The 19,894-nt window shown below is 34.7% G+C and overlaps 3 protein-coding genes across 8 annotated transcripts in view; all 3 read right to left on the bottom strand.

Annotated features, from left to right (window-relative positions):
• Window positions 1-2,628, bottom strand: part of LOC148575455 (G-type lectin S-receptor-like serine/threonine-protein kinase RKS1) — a 49,706-nt gene extending 47,078 nt beyond the window's left edge. For both annotated transcript variants that reach the window (XM_088504169.1, XM_021116554.2), the window contains exons 1-4: window positions 1,196-2,628; window positions 980-1,108; window positions 372-541; window positions 71-281 (exon numbers count right to left, since the gene is read on the bottom strand). In XM_088504169.1, the coding sequence (XP_088360295.1) occupies window positions 71-281; window positions 372-541; window positions 980-1,108; window positions 1,196-2,489 (1,804 nt within the window). In that variant the 5' untranslated portion in view covers window positions 2,490-2,628. The remainder of the gene's footprint in view (window positions 1-70; window positions 282-371; window positions 542-979; window positions 1,109-1,195) is intronic.
• A 662-nt stretch (window positions 2,629-3,290) lies between these two features.
• On the bottom strand, window positions 3,291-8,117 carry LOC107627992 (G-type lectin S-receptor-like serine/threonine-protein kinase RKS1). 2 transcript variants are annotated; one of them, XR_015904993.1, is made up of 8 exons: window positions 5,724-8,117; window positions 5,491-5,625; window positions 5,165-5,334; window positions 4,850-5,060; window positions 4,207-4,444; window positions 3,970-4,123; window positions 3,504-3,887; window positions 3,291-3,456 (listed from the first exon to the last, which is right to left on the bottom strand). XR_015904993.1 is itself a non-coding variant. In XM_021116553.2 (7 exons), the coding sequence occupies exons 1-7, from the start codon at window positions 7,069-7,071 to the stop codon at window positions 3,582-3,584; spliced, it is 2,562 nt and encodes an 853-aa protein (XP_020972212.1). In that variant the 5' UTR covers window positions 7,072-8,117; the 3' UTR covers window positions 3,291-3,581. The 2 variants fall into 2 exon arrangements, 1 of the variants encoding a protein (XP_020972212.1); XM_021116553.2 differs by having other exon boundaries at window positions 3,291-3,887.
• A 315-nt stretch (window positions 8,118-8,432) lies between these two features.
• Window positions 8,433-15,131, bottom strand: LOC107626241 (receptor-like serine/threonine-protein kinase SD1-8). Of its 4 annotated transcripts, none has more exons than XM_016329077.3 (7): window positions 13,588-15,131; window positions 10,180-10,329; window positions 9,902-10,092; window positions 9,616-9,826; window positions 9,269-9,506; window positions 9,026-9,176; window positions 8,433-8,947 (listed from the first exon to the last, which is right to left on the bottom strand). In XM_016329077.3, the coding sequence occupies exons 1-7, from the start codon at window positions 14,894-14,896 to the stop codon at window positions 8,636-8,638; spliced, it is 2,562 nt and encodes an 853-aa protein (XP_016184563.1). In that variant the 5' UTR covers window positions 14,897-15,131; the 3' UTR covers window positions 8,433-8,635. The 4 variants fall into 4 exon arrangements, with proteins under 4 accessions (XP_016184563.1, XP_016184562.1, XP_016184565.1 ...); XM_016329076.3 differs by having other exon boundaries at window positions 10,180-10,338; window positions 13,588-15,124; XM_016329079.3 differs by having other exon boundaries at window positions 13,608-14,974.
• Between the last annotated feature and the right edge of the window lie 4,763 nt (window positions 15,132-19,894).

The raw sequence follows: 19,894 nt of genomic DNA, 5'->3' as shown, positions 1-19,894 counted from the left end.
TATTCCTTGTCCCAAAATTTACAGAGGCAGGAGAGTTAATAAGTTAATAGAAAAATGCATAGTTGCATACCAAATATAAGGAAGTCTAGGCTTTTGTTTGGAAGGTATTCGTAAACTAGCATCCTTTCTTCCTTCTCAAGGCAACAACCGAGCAACCTCACAAGATTTCTGTGTTGGAGTTTAACTAGCAGCCTAACTTCATTTATGAACTCTTCTATTCCTTGACCTGAATCTTTGGAGAGTCTTTTTACTGCTATCTCCTGTCCATCAAATAGATGACCCTAAAATATTTGCAAATTTAGACAATTTTTGCATTAGCTTCTAAAAGAATAAGAATTCTCATGCATTAATTATTAAGAGTTTCCATTTACCTTATAGACAGAGCCAAATCCACCTTGGCCTAGCTTATTATCTGGAGAAAATTTTTCTGTGGCTGCCATTATCATTTTAAAACTGAATAAGGGAAGGTTTGGATGTCTTTTGCTTTGAACATCGTTTTCTTCTCTTGGAGAATCATGATTTAAATCCCACATCATTTTCTCTGGAATTTCAAATTTCATAAGATTTCACGTAAGGCTCAAATTGAACAGAATATTTCTTTTCCTCTAAAATAATATGACCAGAATCCTTAAGAAACTGTAGTACTTGCCATTTCTATATGAACTAAAGGACCAAGTTCCAACCTCTGTTGTCTTTAGAGGGTGATAAATATTACTTTAAAGTACTATATGTTTTTCTTTGCAACATAAGAAGAGATCCAAAATCAAACTGCTGATAATGATGAAATATCACAACAGGGGATGCTTAGAATTAGGGAAACTAGTTCTTTCAAAAAGCTACTCTGGTCTTGGTGAACTTCCTTTACATCAGTTCCAAAAGGTATAAAGTATAAACCCAGTTTTCAACTATTCTTTCTAATGATATTATTTTTATTCAATATGAAGCACCTTGTTAGTATCCATGAAAGTAAATCACGTACCTTTGTTTTTACTCTTCTTCCACAAGTAATACACACTGGACACTAGAAGGAGAACCAGAAGCATGAAAGCTACCAGGGCCGTTACCAACTTGTTTTTACCAAACAATCTTGGTCTTTTATAGTACTTGGCTGAGAATAAGAAACAATACCAAACATACTAATATTCGTCATCATTTTGAAACTTAGAATAAGTTAACAGAAAAAAATGAGTCATACCTAGCTCAAAAGAGTCGACACGGATAAAAAGATCTTGGCCTTGATCACTGAGCTTCTGAATGTCCATCAAGTCCCCATGCCATGTCATGCACCCACTCCCACCATTCCTAATATCAGCAACTGAATATGCATTGCAAGTGCAGTTTCTCAAACACTCTTTCTCACACTCATTCAAACTCAAACCCTTTTTAACTATTACCATAGATGTATCAGGAATCTTCAAGCTTTCAATCTTCTCAAACCCTTCCCCATTCCCACAAACAGACACACCTTTCTTCCTCACACACCCTCCTGATCCATCTCTATTCTCATACCAGTTTCGTGGGAACTTGGGTTCAAACCCGGGTAAACAACTACACTGAAAGGCCTCATCATAGTTCAAAGGGTCACAGTTACTGTTAGATCCACATGTTCCATAGTTATCACATAGACCTGTTGGCTCTGACCAGTACCGGTTCCACTGACTCTTCTGGAAATCCCAGGTGAACACTTGAAAGAAACCTGATTGCTGAACCACTATTCTGCTCACAATGGACTCATCAAACATGGTGTATGAGAGTGCTGAATGGTTTTCATCTTCCTCATAAGAAATATTGAATTTGAGCATGTCTCGTTTCATGTTTGGTATACCCATGAGCAATTCACCGTTCCATGATCCTCCTCGCCACCATGGAAGGTTCTTGTTGTACAAGAACAGCTGTGGCTTCCCATTGGGGTTGAATCCCAACGTGTATGCACCAGGAGCAGGGTCATCATCTGTCTTCCATGATTGGAGGAACCAGCTCTTGTTACTTCTTCTGTCAAAACCAACTTTCAAGTGCTGAATGAAGGTGTCAGTAGGGTGATCAAAGCTTTGCCATATGATGGTTCCGGTGTTGTTTTGGAACAGAACAAAGTTTGCTGTGTCCAAGAGTTGAGCTACAACGTTGTTGTTGGAGTGTGTGAGTGAAACATTTGAAGACCAAATTGGAAGAGTGGTATAGTTGTTATAGAGTGCTAGATTTCCATGGTGGTTCATTGAGAGAACCCCTGATGTGTCGTTGATGGGAGTGTTTCTGTTTGCAACCCAAATCACAGTTTGTTCTGGCAAGTTGTTGTACCAGATTCCGATGTAACGGGAAGTGGATTTGCCTGGACTAAAGAATCCCATGGCAAAGGTTTTGCTCTTAGAAACAAGAATCTCACCATCTCTGAGGGCTTTGTCAATGGTAATTGTATCAGAACATGAGGTAAGTGAGATGCTGAGAAGGACTACACTCAAAGAACTAAGCAGAGAATAATGGTTTTGGGCCATTCACAAGAAAGAAAGGATCTTTTGAAGCAAGTCTTACACATGTGAATGTATTTAAATATGTTAAATGTCTCATGTCACCCTTCCTTGTACATACATGGATTATTAGCACACCTTATCAATAAATTTTCTATCTTCTAATGAACGTTGAAGTCTATGAGACTAGGACGTATACAAATTATTGCTAGCATGACTTATAGGTCAGAGGCTGCTGTCCATTTGGTACATTGCACCGGGCTTGGCGGTGTACAAATTTCTAAGATTAAAATTGACTTTATGGTCCTAAGAGACCCACACTACCACGTATTTGCACTTTTAGGTAATATAACAGCTTATGAACTATTACTAAGCTTAATACTCTTAGTAGGTTCAAGACCCATTGAAAACAAATGATACAACTTTCAAAAGATTCCAATTTTTTCAATCTTATCAGTTATCACCGTGTTTAAGCATTACGCAAAGGATAATCTTTACAACAAGTGGCGGGGATAATCCATCATTGTTTTCACATTGAGAAATTGAGCATCATTAGTTTTGTTCTGTCGTGCAGTTAGTTATTGGAAGTTAGCTTTTTATTTGAAACTTCTTTTGGTTATTCAAGCCTACATCCCTTAACTACCATTAATACTAATTAGATTTCTTATTAAAAATGGAGTTGGATTCTTGCATAAATGAAGCCAAAAATTGTTCATGAGTATCAAGCCTATAACTAAAATTTTAATTTGCCATTAAATTAATATGCAGTTGTTTTGTGAGAATTGCTTTTCGGTTAAGAATAGACATGTATAATAAGTTCTCTAATACTGATACATAACTCAAAATGTGAGTCAATTACTAAAATAGTAAAGATTTGAACAACGGGAAAACTTGGACTTGAAAATTTTCAGACTAATTAAGCCAAAAAAACTCATCCAAAGAATTTCTGGCTCATGAAGTGGCCAACCTATTACTCTCATATTTAAGTATTTAACTGTTGAAATTATAATTTCTTTTAAGGAAACAAAAAGGCGAAGAAACAGTATGAGTTTCTGAAGGACTATAAACAACTTTTCAGGCATCCTATAAAGTTATGTAACCATTGCATATAACTAGATTTTATCTAGCAGAGATGGTAGTTGCTGTTACTTCATTAATTGAAGATCCTCCTCCAGATGTTGATGACTCTTGCAAGTCATCTTGGTTGCCATTGAATAAAAATGCTGGCTTTTGAGGTGGACAAATAGGTGCTTCATTCCCTAACATGAAAACAACCTCCAACATGGAAGGTCTCTTGTTCACATTTTCTTGCACACACAATAGTCCAATTTGAATGCACTTCAAAGCTATCTCAGGAGGATAAGATTGGTCTAGTGTTGTGTCTACCATATCCAAAGCCTTTCCTTCTGTCCACAATTTCCATACCTAGAAATTCATAACAAAATCTTTGTATGAGTCAAATTCACCATTGCTTAAATTATTTTCCTTATCTCTCTTCTTTACTCACATATCCAATTAAATTTGGGGAGGCTCTTTCTTTGTCGCTGCTATCTGTGTTCCTCTTGCCGGCAATAATCTCTAGAAGTAAGACTCCAAAACTAAAGACATCAGATTTTGTTGAATATCGTCCTTCCATTGCATATTCGGGTGACATATAACCACTACAAAAGCATAAAACGATTAGATTATAAATAATATTAATTAATTTCGTGAGTCTTGGTTATTCTAAGTTCCTAATACTTACTACGTTCCTACTACTCTTCTCGTTCTGGCTTGGATTTGATCTTCGCCAAATATTCTAGCCATGCCAAAGTCTGAGATTTTCGGATTCATTGTGGCATCAAGGAGAACATTGCTAGCTTTGAGATCTCTGTGAATTATTTTTAGTCTTGAATCTTGATGAAGATATAATACACCTCGAGCAATCCCATAAATAATTTCAAAACGCCGATCCCAGTCTAACAATGACCTTTGGAGTTTATCTGAAATATGACCATGATTTCCAAGAATGACCACTGTATGAAATATTAAGCACATATAGGGCTCTAACTTAAATTCAAAGAAAGTATAAAAACCTACAATGGAAAAGGAATATACCCTTTTTTAAAAAAAATATGTTTGCTGTATATATTAGTATTTCTGATTGAAAAATTGAACTAACAGGATTTTTCCCCCCTTAGAATTGTGACAAGCTTCTTTGTAAAATGGAGTAGCCACAGCCCAGATTTGGTGTCTGCTTCTAAAAGTGGAATGGAAGAAGGTAATTCTTCAATGGAGAGAATTTTTCCAGTCCAAAAAAAAATGGAGAGAATTTTCCCTCTTTAATTTAGTAACCATGATAGCTGCTAATCTAAATAAAAGCTTATATGAGTGAATAGAAGATTTACCGAATATAAAGAAGTCCAAACTTCTGTTTGGAAGGTATTCATAGACAAGCATTCTTTCTTCCTTTTCAAGGCAACAACCATGCAATCTCACAAGATTTCTATGTTGAAGTTTAACTAATAGTGTAACTTCATTTTTAAATTCTTCTATCCCTTGTCCAGAATCTCTGGACAATCTTTTCACTGCTATCTCTTGTCCATTGTATAGCTGACCCTGAAATATTTAACAACTCTTAAGACACTGTTACTCTATTTTCCCATTAGTTTTCTTAAGTGTCTTGAAAGAAGAAAATGAAAGTAAAAAGAGTTTTAGTTTACCTTATAAACAGAGCCAAATCCACCTTGTCCAAGTTTATTCTCAGGAGAAAAATTTTTTGTGGCTGCCATGATTATTTTAATGCTGAAGAAGGGGAGATTTGGATCTCCTTTACTTTGAATATCACTGTTTTCTCTAGGAGAATCTTGATTCAATTGCCGCAACATTTTATCTGAAATAAATTCAAGGTATGAAACTACTATACCTATATAGGTTACGAAAGCATCTCATGAATTCTAATACTTAACCAATTCTTCATTGCATTTCATATGGAAGTCCCGTGTAAAATCAATAGCATCATCCATGAAAGTAATCTTGAATCACATACCTTCTTTCTTTTTCTTCTGCAACCGCAAGTGATATACACAGGCCAGAATAAGGAGAACTGCAAACAAAGAAGCTACCAGAACCCCTACAATCTTCTTCTTACCAAATGCTTCTTTTGTTTTCTTGTAATAATTAGCTGAGAATAAAAAACAAGAACAAACATAATGAAGCAGAACCACTTTCATTTCAGATGAAAAAAAAAAAAAAAGAGAAAAATTGTGTAGAAGAGAGTACCTAATTCAACAGCATCAACACGTACAAATATTTCTTGGCCTTGATCACTAAGCTTCTCTATGTCCATCAAATCACCATGCCATGCAAAGCATCCACTTCCACCACTGGCCACATTAGCAACTGCATAAGCACTGCAAGAACAGTTTCTCAAGCATTCCTTCTCACACTCCTCCAAACTCAAACCCTCCTTAACTATAGCCACAGATGTATCAGGAACCTTCAATCCTTCAATATTCACAAACCCTTCTCCACTCCCACAAACAGATGCACCTTTCTTCCTCGCACACCCTCCTGATCCATCTCTGTTCTCATACCAGTTACGCGGGAATTTCGGTTCAAACCCGGGCAAACAAGTGCACTGAAAATCCTCATAGTTCAAAGGGTCACAGTTACTGTTAGGTCCACATGTTCCATAGTTATCACATTGACCAGTAGGCTCTGACCAGTACCGGTTCCACTGATTCTTCTGGTTATCCCAAGTGAACACTTGAAAGAAACCAGATTGCTGAACCACCACCCAACTGGGAACGGATTTGTCATAGGTGTTATATGAGAGTGCTGCATGGTTCTCATCTTCCTCACAAGAAACATTGAAAATGTTGTTATCTCGTTTCATGTTGGGTATACCCATGAAAAACTCACCATTCCACGGCCCTCCTCGCCACCATGGAAGATTCTTGTGGTATAAAAACAACTGTGGCATACCATTGGTGCTGAACTTCAATGTGAAGTCACCAGGTGAAGGATCATCATCTGTTTTCCAAGATTGGATGACCCAGCTCTGGTCTTTTCCTCTGTCAAATCCTAATCTCAGGTGGGGAATCAAAGTATCTGTTGGTTGATCAAAGCTTTGCCAGATGACAGTTTTGGTGTCGTTAAGGATCAGAACAAGGTTGGCTATGTCTGTGAGTTGAGCTATAACTTTGTTTGTGTCTGAAGGTGTGACTGAAACATTGGTAGACCAAATTGGAAGAATGCTATGATTATGGTGGAGTGCTAGATTTCCATGTTGGTTGATTGAGAGAACCCCAGATGTGTCATTGATGGGAGTGTTTCTGTTTGCAACCCAAATAACAGTTTGTTGTGGCAGATTGTTGTACCAGATTCCGATGTAACGGGAAGTGGACCTGCCTGGGCTGAAGAATCCCATAGCAAAAGTCTTGTCCCTAGAAACAAGAATCTCACCATCTCTGAGGGCTTTGTCAGTGGATATGGTGTCAAAGCAAGAGCCAAATGAGATGTTAAGAAGGACTAATGTCAAAGAACTTAGCAGCCAATAATGGCAATGTAAATTTGGTTTTTGATTTTGACCCATGATAAGGCAGAGTACATGGAGTTTCTGCTTCATTCTCTTTGTTCATCAAGGGAAAGGGAAATAGACATAAGCGATAAAGTGTATTCACACTGAAGTGAAACAGTTGTAGACTGCTTGACTTAGGAGTTAGGACACATGCTTTCTATTTGGATGGCTATTAGCTAAGTATCTCTCAATGATTAGAAAAAGACAACAAATTTATATAATTAAATTGAAGACTATGAACTATATAATGATTAATTAGCATAAATTTTTGCACCAAAGGTGGGCAAATATCTGAAAGCATAATGACTTTTAGTCCAGAGAGATCCGCACGTAATCAAGACTAGATAAATGTCATTTGCTCATAATAAGTCTTTATTAGGCGTTTACAAGTCTTGCGAAATATGGAAATATTTCTGGTAGGATAAAGGCACATATGATTCAATATTCTTTTGAAAGATTCCTAGCTTAATTATCACTGTTTAAAAGTAGGCTTTATTATATTAATGACTATCCTGTAAAGACTATTGAGCATGGTGATGTCAGATGTGATTGTTTTTCATGTTGATCATGACTAAACCTCTTAATAGGGCTTGTGTGGAAGGTTCCCGGTTACTCATAGAGTCAAAAGACATTTTCAAGAGTTTTATTCTTCTGTTCTCAAAGCTGCCTCACTTCCTCACTACGGGGCAGTATAAGGGAGTCTCGTTGTTGATGCATCTTATAGGTTGGTATGCAACTGCCACGTTCATACTTCAATTTGATATTTTGTCAGTGCAATAATGACTCACTGGTTTAAGTCATGCTGAGAAAACCAAGACAAGAAGATTGATTCTGCACTATCTTTCCTTTGTTGGTGGCTGAGGTTGTTTTCTCTTCTCTTCTAGTCTCTATTAGAGTTAGATTCTGTATGTCAACTTTTTTTCACAGCATTTTACAACTACACACTATAAACTTTTTGTTTTCAGATCAGGAAAGCACACTTCCTTGTCAAAATTGAAACTAAGAAAAAACCAAAGACTTGCACTCTGGCAGTCCATGGAGTTTTCAGGTTCCAGACTAAGTCTAACACAACACACATTAAAAGAATGTGATTGTGGTCCATGAAGTACTCCTCAATTTATTTTGTGGAACAACTCTTTTGTTACTCCAAGTTGGGCTTCTTCCAAGTTTTGAAGGCCAAGATATGCTGCATGTCACATTAGCACTTTGACAATTCAGATATTGTCAAGTTCCTCCCAATTATTGGCTTTTCGGTTTTCTGTTTGGTATATATATTTTCTTATTATTTGAAGTACGTAGATAAGTTATCTAAGTTCTTTCAAGAGCAAGCCTACGCTGCCAATTTGTAATGCAACTGGCTCGGATACTGAAGTGATTGTTAAGCTACTTGTTTCGAAACAAGATCAAACTGAAAAAATTTTGAGATAAAGTGCTATAAACTGTGTAAAAATAATTGATGAAGCATCTCTTGCATATTACAATGAAACAAGACCAAACTTGATCTCCAAGTTACCCAAAATCACCAAGAAAGGAAAAATTAACAGATTTTTTCTATATAGCTCAGGGAATATACAAACTGTGCTAGATCTAGATGAAGGTCGTGCTTCTTTCACTACCTGGCATTTAGCATTGTGACTGTGACTTGGTTCACAGTGAACGTTTCATCTTGCTTACTTGAAGAAGAATCAGTTTCCATTGGATTCCTTCCCAGGCAAAACCCAGGGTTTTTGGGCTGCGGCATTGATGCAGTTTCACTACTTAGCATCAAGACCACTGAAGACATTGTTGGCCTGTCTTCTGCACGCTCTTGCACACATAAGAGCCCCACTTGTACGCATCTAAGAACCTCAGATGATGAATATGAATTGTCAATTGACGAATCAATTAATTCCAATGCATTTCCTTCATTCCATTGCTTCCATGCCTACAACAATACAATTTAAGGATATGGTTTGCATCAACTATGTAATAACATACTAATAAAAGAAAATTTTTCACTTACATGCCCTAGAAGATTCAGTTCAGCATTTGCATAGTAGAATCCTCTATTCTTTTTTCCAGTAATGATCTCCAACACTAATACCCCAAAACTAAAAACATCAGATTTTACTGAAAAGATCCCATCCATAGCATATTCAGGAGACATGTAACCACTGCACATAATCAAAGTGTTTGTAGTTAGAGTTAGAGAGGTTACTATGTTTAATATTTTGGAGAGTACTAGTTTTGTTGTGGTGCCACTTACTATGTTCCAACAACTCTCATTGTATTAGCTTCTGTTTGATTTGTGCTAAAAATTCTAGCCATCCCAAAATCTGATATTTTTGGATTCATTTCTTTGTCAAGTAGAATGTTGCTTGCCTTGAGATCTCTATGGATAATCTTAAATCTGGAATCATGGTGCAAATAAAGAAGTCCTCTAGCAATACCACAAATAATGCTGAAGCGCCTTGGCCAATCCAATGAGGAGCTTTTTGCCTTGTCTGAAATGATGTCATGATGGTTACAAACATTAAATATTGAATTACACATTAAAAGTATGAATGAGATAACATCAAGTAATATTATGAGTAAGAATGTTGAAATAACTACCAAATAAAATCCCATCAAGGCTTCTATTTTCCAAGTACTCATACACAAGCATCTTTTCATCCATTTGAATGCTGCAACCAAGCAGCCGAACAAGATTCCGGTGTTGAAGTTTGACAATCAGTTTGACCTCATTCTTAAACTCTTCAACTCCTTGACCAGAATTTTTTGATAGCCTCTTCACAGCGATTTCCTGGCCTTCCATCAACCTGCCCTGATATAATCATAGTTACTGTTGTTAGGATGAATGTGATAGGGTGCATTTTGGTGGCACACTATAACAACTTACTTTGTAAACAACACCAAATCCTCCTTGTCCAAGTTTATTCTCTTCAGAGAAGTTCTTTGTAGCCATTGTTAAGGTATTAAAATCAAACAATGGCAACTCTAAGTCATCAATTTTCCTTTCACTAGACTGTTCTCTGTTGCTTGAAAAGACTACTTCAGTCATCAACAAATCCTGACTCCTTTCCAGAGAACCTGGCAAGCAAAAACGTTTCATCAAACAGTACAAGTGCACAGGCATTGGTTTCATTCATTTGTAGCACAATACTAATTGTGAATTACCTCTGTGCACTGTCTCCCTCTCCAACATGCATGGGAATTTCCTTTTCTTCCATAACAAGAAACAGATAGCCAGTGCCAAAAGTATAAGAGCTGCACCGCCAACTATAATGCCAACAACCTTAGCTGTGTTGTGAGAACCATCTCCAGATTCTGTGTCAGCTAAAAGGAGAGAAAGTTAAGATATGCACTTTATATCTGGTCTAGTTGCTACAAGATAAAGGTTATTATTATTTAGATTAGTAAATTAGTCTAGGGACTAGGGACAAAAAAGGCATGTCATATAACCTGTTATTCAGTTGCAAAAAGAAAACACAAGCTCATAAAAGAAGCTAGTACAAAGGAACATTCATATGGTGCTTGCATGGAATTTAAGTAACAAAAAAGATCATGTGACAAAGTTAGCAATATAATTCTGCTACAAGCACCACCGCCAAGGGAATGTAAACCAATCAATTTCAAAAGGTTCTTTTTCATTTTGGATTACTTTGCACTTGTAAAGCGAAACTCACTATTATAAAAAAATGGATCACAAAAAGGGTAGTTAGGAAATTGGGACGGGGATATAGAGAGAGAAGGGGTGTCAAATGCTCCAACTCCCACCGAAATGGCTTGAAAAAAACAATAACATGACCTTTTTTGAGTCCCACCACAGAAGGTGGTAGGCTCCATTTCTTTCACCAAAGATAATTTTAAGGTGACTCTTTTAACACTTTTTTTTTAATGTGTTTAATTTTAATATTTTACATAATCATACAATTATTTATTTTTTCGAATGATTATTTATCTAGTTTAAAATTATTTTACACTGACAATATATCAAAATTAAATTCTTCTTTAATTAGTAATCTTTTGAAATTTCCTTAAACTATTTTTCATCTAGCTCCATCTAACATATACAGCTAGATTCTTAATGCATGTATGGTCACATTATATTTTAAACAAAATACGTGCAGTGATAATAAGAAGTCCCCCTATTTAATTTAGTTTAGGCGAACCACAAATGGGAAAGTGATATTGCATGCAGAAATAAATAAATGAAAACAAAATCCTATGAAGAATATATTAACAAATAAAAGTGTCCTTTTTGCATCATATATTCGTGTAAAACACTAACACATGAAGATCTCAAAGGGGTGTGTGCTATGAAGTGTGAACCAAGAAAACCTCAGAAGTCAAAAAGGTTGGCCAGAACAGAACGTTTGAGAGCCGAACATTTAAAATTGGGTGGGCCCATATTGCCGTCCTGGATAGCAATCTAAGGGAGAGGCCCTATTAGGTAGTGGGCCCACTAAACATTTTTTGGAGAGCCCCATTAACTTACGCAACTAATCAAGGCTAAATGGACCGACATGAATATATACTGGAGTCAATGCAGTTTACGCACTTTTCTGTTTTCTCTTCGTGATTCGCAGACAAACAGCTACGTATCTGAGTTTAGTTGCCTTCTAGTGTGTTTCATCAATGTTTCCTTATCTTGAGTTTGGAAGGTAGTTCATCTATGCTAATTTATGAGAATAAAATAAAGCTTATTCCATCACATGTTGAGGGAAAATTGAAAAAAAAAAGAATATTGTTGCTTTTGCTGGTATAGCAAGATAGCAACTTTTTTTGTTAGAAATCGCATGCATGATAGAAATTATACAATTAATCACATATTTATGTGTACCAACTTTTTTTTTAAAAAAATGAAAAGTGCCCGACCCGAAATATTCATAAATTATAAGCAATGCATTATGCATGGGACCCGAAAACATTGAAGAGCACGTGGTGAAGACAAGATTTACAACGCAGCAAGCAATTTTGCGCTGTGGTCCTTCGTTTCATCTCATTGCGTTGCTCTGTCCTCACTCACAATCTCACTCACTCACATGACATGCAATGCAATGCAATAAACAAATATTTTCAGTCTTCTAACTTTGCCACTATCTGTTTTTTTTTTTTTCAGTCTTATCATTATTAAAAATAGCTTTTATTTTTCTAAACTGGTTCTCATTACAATATTCCTTATATTAAAAGAAAAACGATTTAGTCTTGGGTAAGAGTTTGTTTATAACACAACTGTATTTTACATGTCAATAACTTTTCTTTTTAGTAAAATTTAATGTCTCTTAAGCGACATTGAGATTTTAGTACATTTCCTTTTAATTTCAAGATTTTACATTATTATTATTTATTGACGGGTAATGCCAGTAAAGTATGCTACAAGTGGTATAGTCACCACTCACCCCAAAAGAAAAAAAAAATACTACAAGTGGTATATTATATTTAAGATTCCATTTAATATTTCACCAACCTTTTGACTCTAATTTCTTTCGAAAAGCTATATATCATGTCATCATTACATATATACATTTTCAACACAAACGAATGAAATATTGCTGCACCCTTAGCTTATAGCCAGAAGACCAGTTGAGTAAATAGAACATGTTTACATGACAAGGCGATGTTTTTTTTTTCCCAAAACAACGATATATTTCAGTTATTATAATTTGATATCTTAATTGTATGAGTTACTATTCACATAAAAAGAAATTTATGAGTATTTCTTTTATAAAAAAAAAAAAAAACAATAAAGGGGGTCAATTTATGAATGAAAGAATAATAACTAAAACAAGGCTTATGAAATTTGATGGACAGAGAAACTTCTATTTTAAGAGTCTTGATGGTCTCCTACCCCAGCTAACTCTAATTCTACTTCTAACTCCTATTCTCCGTGCTGTTTTTTCTTTCTCTGTGCATTATTCTAGTCCAAGTCTATCTCATCTTTGGAAATGTCTAGTCTTTCTTTGGTTTAATTTAAAATTAAAAAGCCCATAATTTTTTATCCACAAACTAAATGCACACTTCCTAAAATAAAAAATATTTTTTATACATTAAAATCGACTATTAAAATTAGTTATTAATATATTTATATATAAAAATATATAATTTAATTTATTTTTAATATATATTTTATAGTCACTTTTTAATTTGAATATGGAAGAAAAAATGGTGTTGGATTCAGATGTGGGAAATACAGGTACTTCACAGTCATGTGGTGTCAGTGAATAAAACTCAGACCATGCGAGTTCTTCCTTTCATACAAAAATTGATAATAACAAACAATTCGGAGGGTCCGTTTTCTAGCTTCCGAAATTCATATTTGCCTAACCACAAGTCGGACCATGCGATTTGTGTACTCTGAATTTTTTTAACTTTTTAAACACAAATCGGAGGGTCCGATTTGTGTACTCCCACAATTTTAAAAAATACCAAAAATTGTCATGTTAAAGTATATCACTCATTTTATTTTCATATCAAAATTTTTTACTCTTTTATAGTAACCAATTTTAGTGGAAGGATTTTATTGAGTTCATATGAAATAGATAAATGAAAGAGAAGAAGAAGGAAAGAAATGAATGGACATACCCAAATCAGAAGCTGCTAACCTGACATAGAGATCCTGACCACCGGAAGGATAGCGCCTGATATCTAAGAGGGGGCCAATCCACATGACACATCCGCTGCCCCCACCGGTGATCTCTATATTCGCATAACCACTACATGAACAGTTCCGACGGCACACTTCTCCGCATTCCATGATCCCCATGCTCCGATTCACAAACACTGACGTCGTCTCTGGCAGCTTCACATTCCCCATCTTCAAGAACCCGTCACTCTCACACTCCAATTCCGTCTTCCTCACACACCCATTCGACCCATCCCGAAGGTTCCATGCCTGCGGGTTCTTCGGTCTGAACCCCTTCACACACTGGCAAACCGGCGATGCATTTGCGTCGCACACGCCGTACGCCCCACACTCTCTGTAATAATCGCATTGGTCCTTGGGTGCGTACCAGAATTTGTTCCATGCCTGCGTGCTCTCTATCCAAGTCAGCCTCTGAAGTTCTCCGGAAGAACTCACCAACAGTCTCGAGAACAACGATTCGTTCCCGATGAAGAATGTGTAGTACACTTGGTGCTCATCAACGTGGAACGTGAATTTGATTGAATCCGTTACGGGTTGCATCTCTGGCACGCCGCTGAATCTCGCACCGTTCCATGGTCCACTTCTATATGTTATCTTGTCCTTGTTCCAGAGGAAAATCTCAGGGAGGCCATGGAAGTTCATCTTGAAAGAGTAATCTCCGGTTGAAGGGTCTTGGTCTTGGAACTTCCATGAAGTTAGGTGCTTCTCCGTGTTTGTGTCTAAGTTCCAACCCAATTTCATTCCCGATAACAGAGTATCCGTAGGGTAATCGAAGCTCTGCCATAGAAACTTTGGTGGGTCGTCGTTCTCGTTTGATTCTCTTAGAACAAGGTTCCCTGAATCTAAGAGCTTGAGAACTGGGTTTTGAGGTTGTTGTGTGGTTTGATTTGAAGACCATATGGATTTCAAGGAATGGTTAACTATGTTGATGGTTCCTGTTTCAGCTATTTGGAGAAACCCTGTGGAACTCTGAAGTGGGGTGTCTCTGTTTGCAACCCAAACCACTGTTCTAGGAAGAATGTTGTTGTACCATATGGCGAGGTACAAGGAGGTGGAATCATCATCGGTGGGGGAAAAGAAACCTAGTTGGAAGATTCCCTTTGGGGACAAGAGGGTTTGGTTTGTTCTTAGGATTTGGGATTTTGTTAAGGTATCTGAAGAAATACAAGGTTTTGGGGAAAAAATGGAGAAGCAAAAAAGGAAGAAACAGAGGAGAGTAGTGACACCTCTTCCTCTTCCTCTTCCCATGTTTGGAGAGAGGGGGCTTGGTTTGTGAAGGTGGATTCAAGTATATAAGCGGTTGGAGTCAAGTTTGTTGTTCATGTTGACTCAGAGGAACCCTTGTCTCTTATTGCTCTTGCTTTGCTTCACTCCCCTTTTTTCTCTGCTTTTTTGTTTTTTCATTTCTTCGCCTTTCTTTAAACTTTAAATTAAAAATATATGACATTTAAGATTAACATAAATATTTTTTTTTTTAGTTGTAACGTTAATATGCGAGTCAGTGAGTGTTATGAAGGTGGTGGTCTAAAATGATGGCTGAATCATCAACTTAAGAATAAAGAAAGAAATGCATGTTTTTGAATATTGCTATTTTTACAAATATAATATTTTGCTTCTGATTAGGTGATCAACATCACAATGAAATATTCTGTCAACAAAAAAAAATCAGGATGAAATATATGGCAACCCGCAACCTTTAACACGAGAGGGAAAAAATGCTACGAACAAGCCGGAAAAATATATCAATTGATTTTGGAGCTGCTTCTTTGTTTCTTTATGTATTCACTGTGGTAACATAATCAAAAATTTGATTTGATTTTTCTGATGTTTCTTAAATAATAAAGACGTTAACAGATTTAGTATTTAATGGTTAATCATAATGTAGGACAAAATCGTATGCTATCGGCTACCCATCAACTATCGCCAACATAAACATAAAAATAAAAATAAAAATAAAAATAAAAATGTTATCCCTACACTAAAATTAATTATTAAAAATATATTTATATATAATTTAATTTATTTTTAATGTGTATTTATATTTTAATATATATTTTATATTAATAATTAATTTTAATGGCTGATTTTAATATACACATAAAATAGTCAAAATAAAATTATCTTACATTTGTTCTTAATAATTAAAAATATATATATATTTTACAAATTCCTAAAACTTCTCGTAATAATCTTTTTAAATATGTTCTTGGGTAAATAACTTGGATATAAGTCGGTCTCTGAGAGTCGATGTCGAGTTGTCGCCCTCAACACCGAGCTATAAGTTTCGAAGTCCGAGCTCTTTGGTCCAGAAATATATCACGCTGTGGAGAGTATGAACAAAAAAAAAGAAGAATCTACCTGCAAAAGGTATTTCAATACTTAAGTTAGTATTGTGTATTCAAAAGTGTGTCTCTGCATCAATAAAAATGACATACCTTTAAAGATGGTGTAGAGTAAATCGGTTACATTCTTTGATAATTATTTGTATTGAAGGTCACTTATAACAAATTAGGAGTTATGATATTTGGTCGGAAGTTAGGATTTCGAACTATATCATTTGAGATGTACTATGATTTATAAGACCAATTTATAACATATGATATCGAGTTATAACTCGTAATTTGTAACAGCCATATCAAAACATAAAGTCAAATATAAATACAATATCTAATTTTATATGAGATTAATAAATTTTTATAAAACACTTATCATAAATCACAACATAAAATAGATTAAGAGATAAATTTAAATTATCAGACTCCAGACTTATGTAAAGTTATTTCTATTTGATTATACACATTTTTCCCACTTTTGTTACTATCTAATGCAATTAACTTTTTTACCCTTAGCCATCCAAAAATGAGTTTAACAAGCATAATGACATAATCAACGCATTTTATTTTATTAACAAAATTATTCTGCCCTTCGTCCATTTTTTCATTTTTAAATAGCAAGGTGAGATGAGTTAGTCAGCATACTTTGTCATATCTAACAAACTCATTGTTTCCTTTTTTTTTTTTTCTTTTCTTTTTTCAGTGATATACGAGGCAAAAAACTCATCAACTAAAAGAAAGAAAAAAAATTACACAATCAATTTAAGAAAAGAAGTATTTTTCGTATTGTTGGAGAAAATAGAAATATAAAAATAATTTTTTTTAATATATAAAAAAAATAATTACTAAATCAGTTACTATAAATTTATATATATTTATTTTTTTAATTATATAATCAGTTATCATAATAATTAAATCTGTCATAGTAAAATAATAAAATCTGCAATAGACTATAATTTAGTTTATTTTTAATAATATAATTTTTTTTTTGTAAAATACCAAATAGTTATATTTATATATAATAAGATTGTTAATTAATTTTTAATATACAGATAGTATAATTCATATATAATATAAAAACACATATAGCAAAGAGAAATAAAAGATATAAATAATTTTTTTTTTTGCTCGGTGGATTGGACAACCCCCAATCCTAAGTACACAACACACCCACACACTCCTAATGCTGTTAACAAATTCGTTGGCACTCTGTTAATGATTATCAAAACAATATATGAAAATCAACGTACGTGTATGCGTATTAAATGACACATATGCAAATGGTAGATAGAAATAAAAAATCTTTATTGACTGGTATCATTAGTTTATTACAACAACATGCCAAATATATACACACACTTTCTACATCCCACGCTATTTACTATTTTTTTTTTTTAGAGAAAAGAGATATTATATATGGTGAAAAATAAATTCTAATTTGCCTCTCTCTTAGTTAAATTTCAGAGAGTTGGATTTCCATTTTAATTTAGATACATAATAATTTTAAAACTTCAAACCAGTTATTTTATCTATTAAAGTTGTCAGAAATTAATAAAAAAAATAGTTATCATTGTAAAAAATGTATTAGACACTAACGCAAATTTGAGTAATAGTGTTAGTGCAGGTTAAAAAAAACAAAACTCTATTAAAGTGTTAGTATAAGTCATAGTATAAATAAAAAATTGTTACTTTTAAAATGAGGAGGTGTAATACATTTTTTTCATAATTCCAATTTTATTTTACTGTATTGTCTTTGTTACTAAGTTATCCTAAGTTCTTTCTTAGTTTTTACTATCTAGCTCGTATACATCATCATTATGCCCCTGTTTTCTATTCATCTTTCTTCTTGAAAATTACATGCTTCAATTCTCTTGAGATAGTATCTAGAGCTTAAGTTTCTACTCTTCAATGGCTGAATCACCTTCCAATTCCAACTCTGTCAACATTAACAATAACCCCCCAAAATGTCGTCACATCTGTTCCTACCACTGCATCCTTCTTGAATCAACGACTAGTCACCCCGATTGGAGACAAACTTGGCAAAAATAATCACAAGACTTAGTTACAACAAGTTGTGGATACCATTTATTGGCAAGATTTACAAAATCATCTTCTACTAGAGAAATTTTTTTCTCAATATCTTTCTGAAGAAGATCGAATTGCTAGAAAAGAATCTGCTCACTATAAACAGTGGAGGCAAGATGATTCCAACCTCATGTCATGGATGCTTGCATTAATTGAACCGAATTTCAAAAACAAAATGGTAGGCAGTGCTTTTAGTTTTCAAATCTGAAAAAAGATTGAAGATTACTTTGCTAAGTCAACCCTGTACAAAATCAAACAACTCAAGGCACAATTGAAACTTATCAAGAAACATGGATTATCTACCTTTGATTATGTGTTCAAAATCAAACATGTTACTGACTCTCTTGCGGCTTTAAGAAGCCCTCTTACATCAGCAGAGCATATTGAAGTACTTCCTGAGGGTTTGAATTCTGATTATCAAATGCTAATCTTTACTGTCGATGCAAAATCGAAAATGTACTCATTAAGTGAAGTTGAAACTCTCATTATGACTCATGATAATATGGTAGATAAGTTTCGAAATTCAGATAGTTTAATGGTACAAGCTCATTTGACACAAGGCAATTTTTTACCCTCCATCAATCAAGAAAAGGGTTTTGGAGGACGATAAGGCAGAGGGGGTAGGTTTTCTCGAGGAGGCAGGTTCTTTAATTCAAATTTTAGACCACAATGCCAAGTTTGTGGTCGTACGGGTCATATTGTTTGGCATTACTATCATGTACTTGATCAACAAATTCCTCCTCCCTCAAATCTCAATGCACCCTTTTACAGACCTCAATCTCTTTTTCCTTCATCTTCTGTACCATAATCACAACCACCAGTACTATCCACCACGCCACCACCACCTACAGCATCCTTTCATCATCCTGAGGCATACATGGCTGTTCCCTCATTAGCAGCAGACACTTCTTGATACCTAGACACAGGTGCATCTCACCATGTCACCCCAAATCACTCCAACCTACTTATCAGTACTGAATATTCTGGCCCAGATCAGGTTCTTGTAGGTGATAGATTAGGTTGGTCTATTAAACATTATGAAAATTCAATTCTTTATACACAAGACTCAAATAGATGGTTTCAATTACAAAAGTTAATTTACACACCATAGATCACGAAGAATTTAATTAGTGTTTTTAAATTTGCTCAAGATAACAATGTTTTCTTTGAATTTCATGCCTTTGTTTGCTTTGTTAAATGTTAGTTCTCCAAAAAGATTCTCATGCAAGGATTTCGTAGAGGAGGAATCTACAAATTTGTTAATGTTGCTATTCCTCATTTTTCTTCTTTAAATTTTGTACCTAAAGTTCTAGCTATTACATGTTCTTCTTTTGAATTGTGGCACAAGAGGCTGGGACATGTTGCTAAACAAACTGTACACACAGTCTTAAATAAATACACTATTATTACTTAAAATACAATTGACTTCTTTAATTTAACTTCTGATAATTTATTGTGTGAAAAGTGTGTTTATGCAAAATTACAGAAGATGCTTTTTTTTGCACCCATTCAATTAGTATATTCTGATGTTTGGGACTCAGCCGCCCCTATTATATCTCATCTTGATTTTAGGTACTATATTATATTTGTTGATGCATATAGTAGGTACACTTGTCTATATCTATTACAATCTAAATCTCAGGTATATACTGTATTTCTACAATATAAGACTCTCATTGAAAATTTAACAGGACATAAATTGAAGGAGTTACAAATTGATCATAGAGGAGAGTATAGCTCTAATAATTTTAAAGAATTATACTTAAACATGGCATACATCATAGATATTCATGTCCTCATACACATGAACAAAATGGTAAGGCTGAGA

This window comes from Arachis ipaensis, chromosome B2, assembly GCF_059453495.1.
Source record: "Arachis ipaensis isolate K30076 ecotype BB chromosome B2, ASM5945349v1, whole genome shotgun sequence".
Classification (NCBI taxonomy): Eukaryota; Viridiplantae; Streptophyta; class Magnoliopsida; order Fabales; family Fabaceae; genus Arachis; species Arachis ipaensis.
This window is presented reverse-complemented; position numbering and strand designations above follow the sequence as displayed.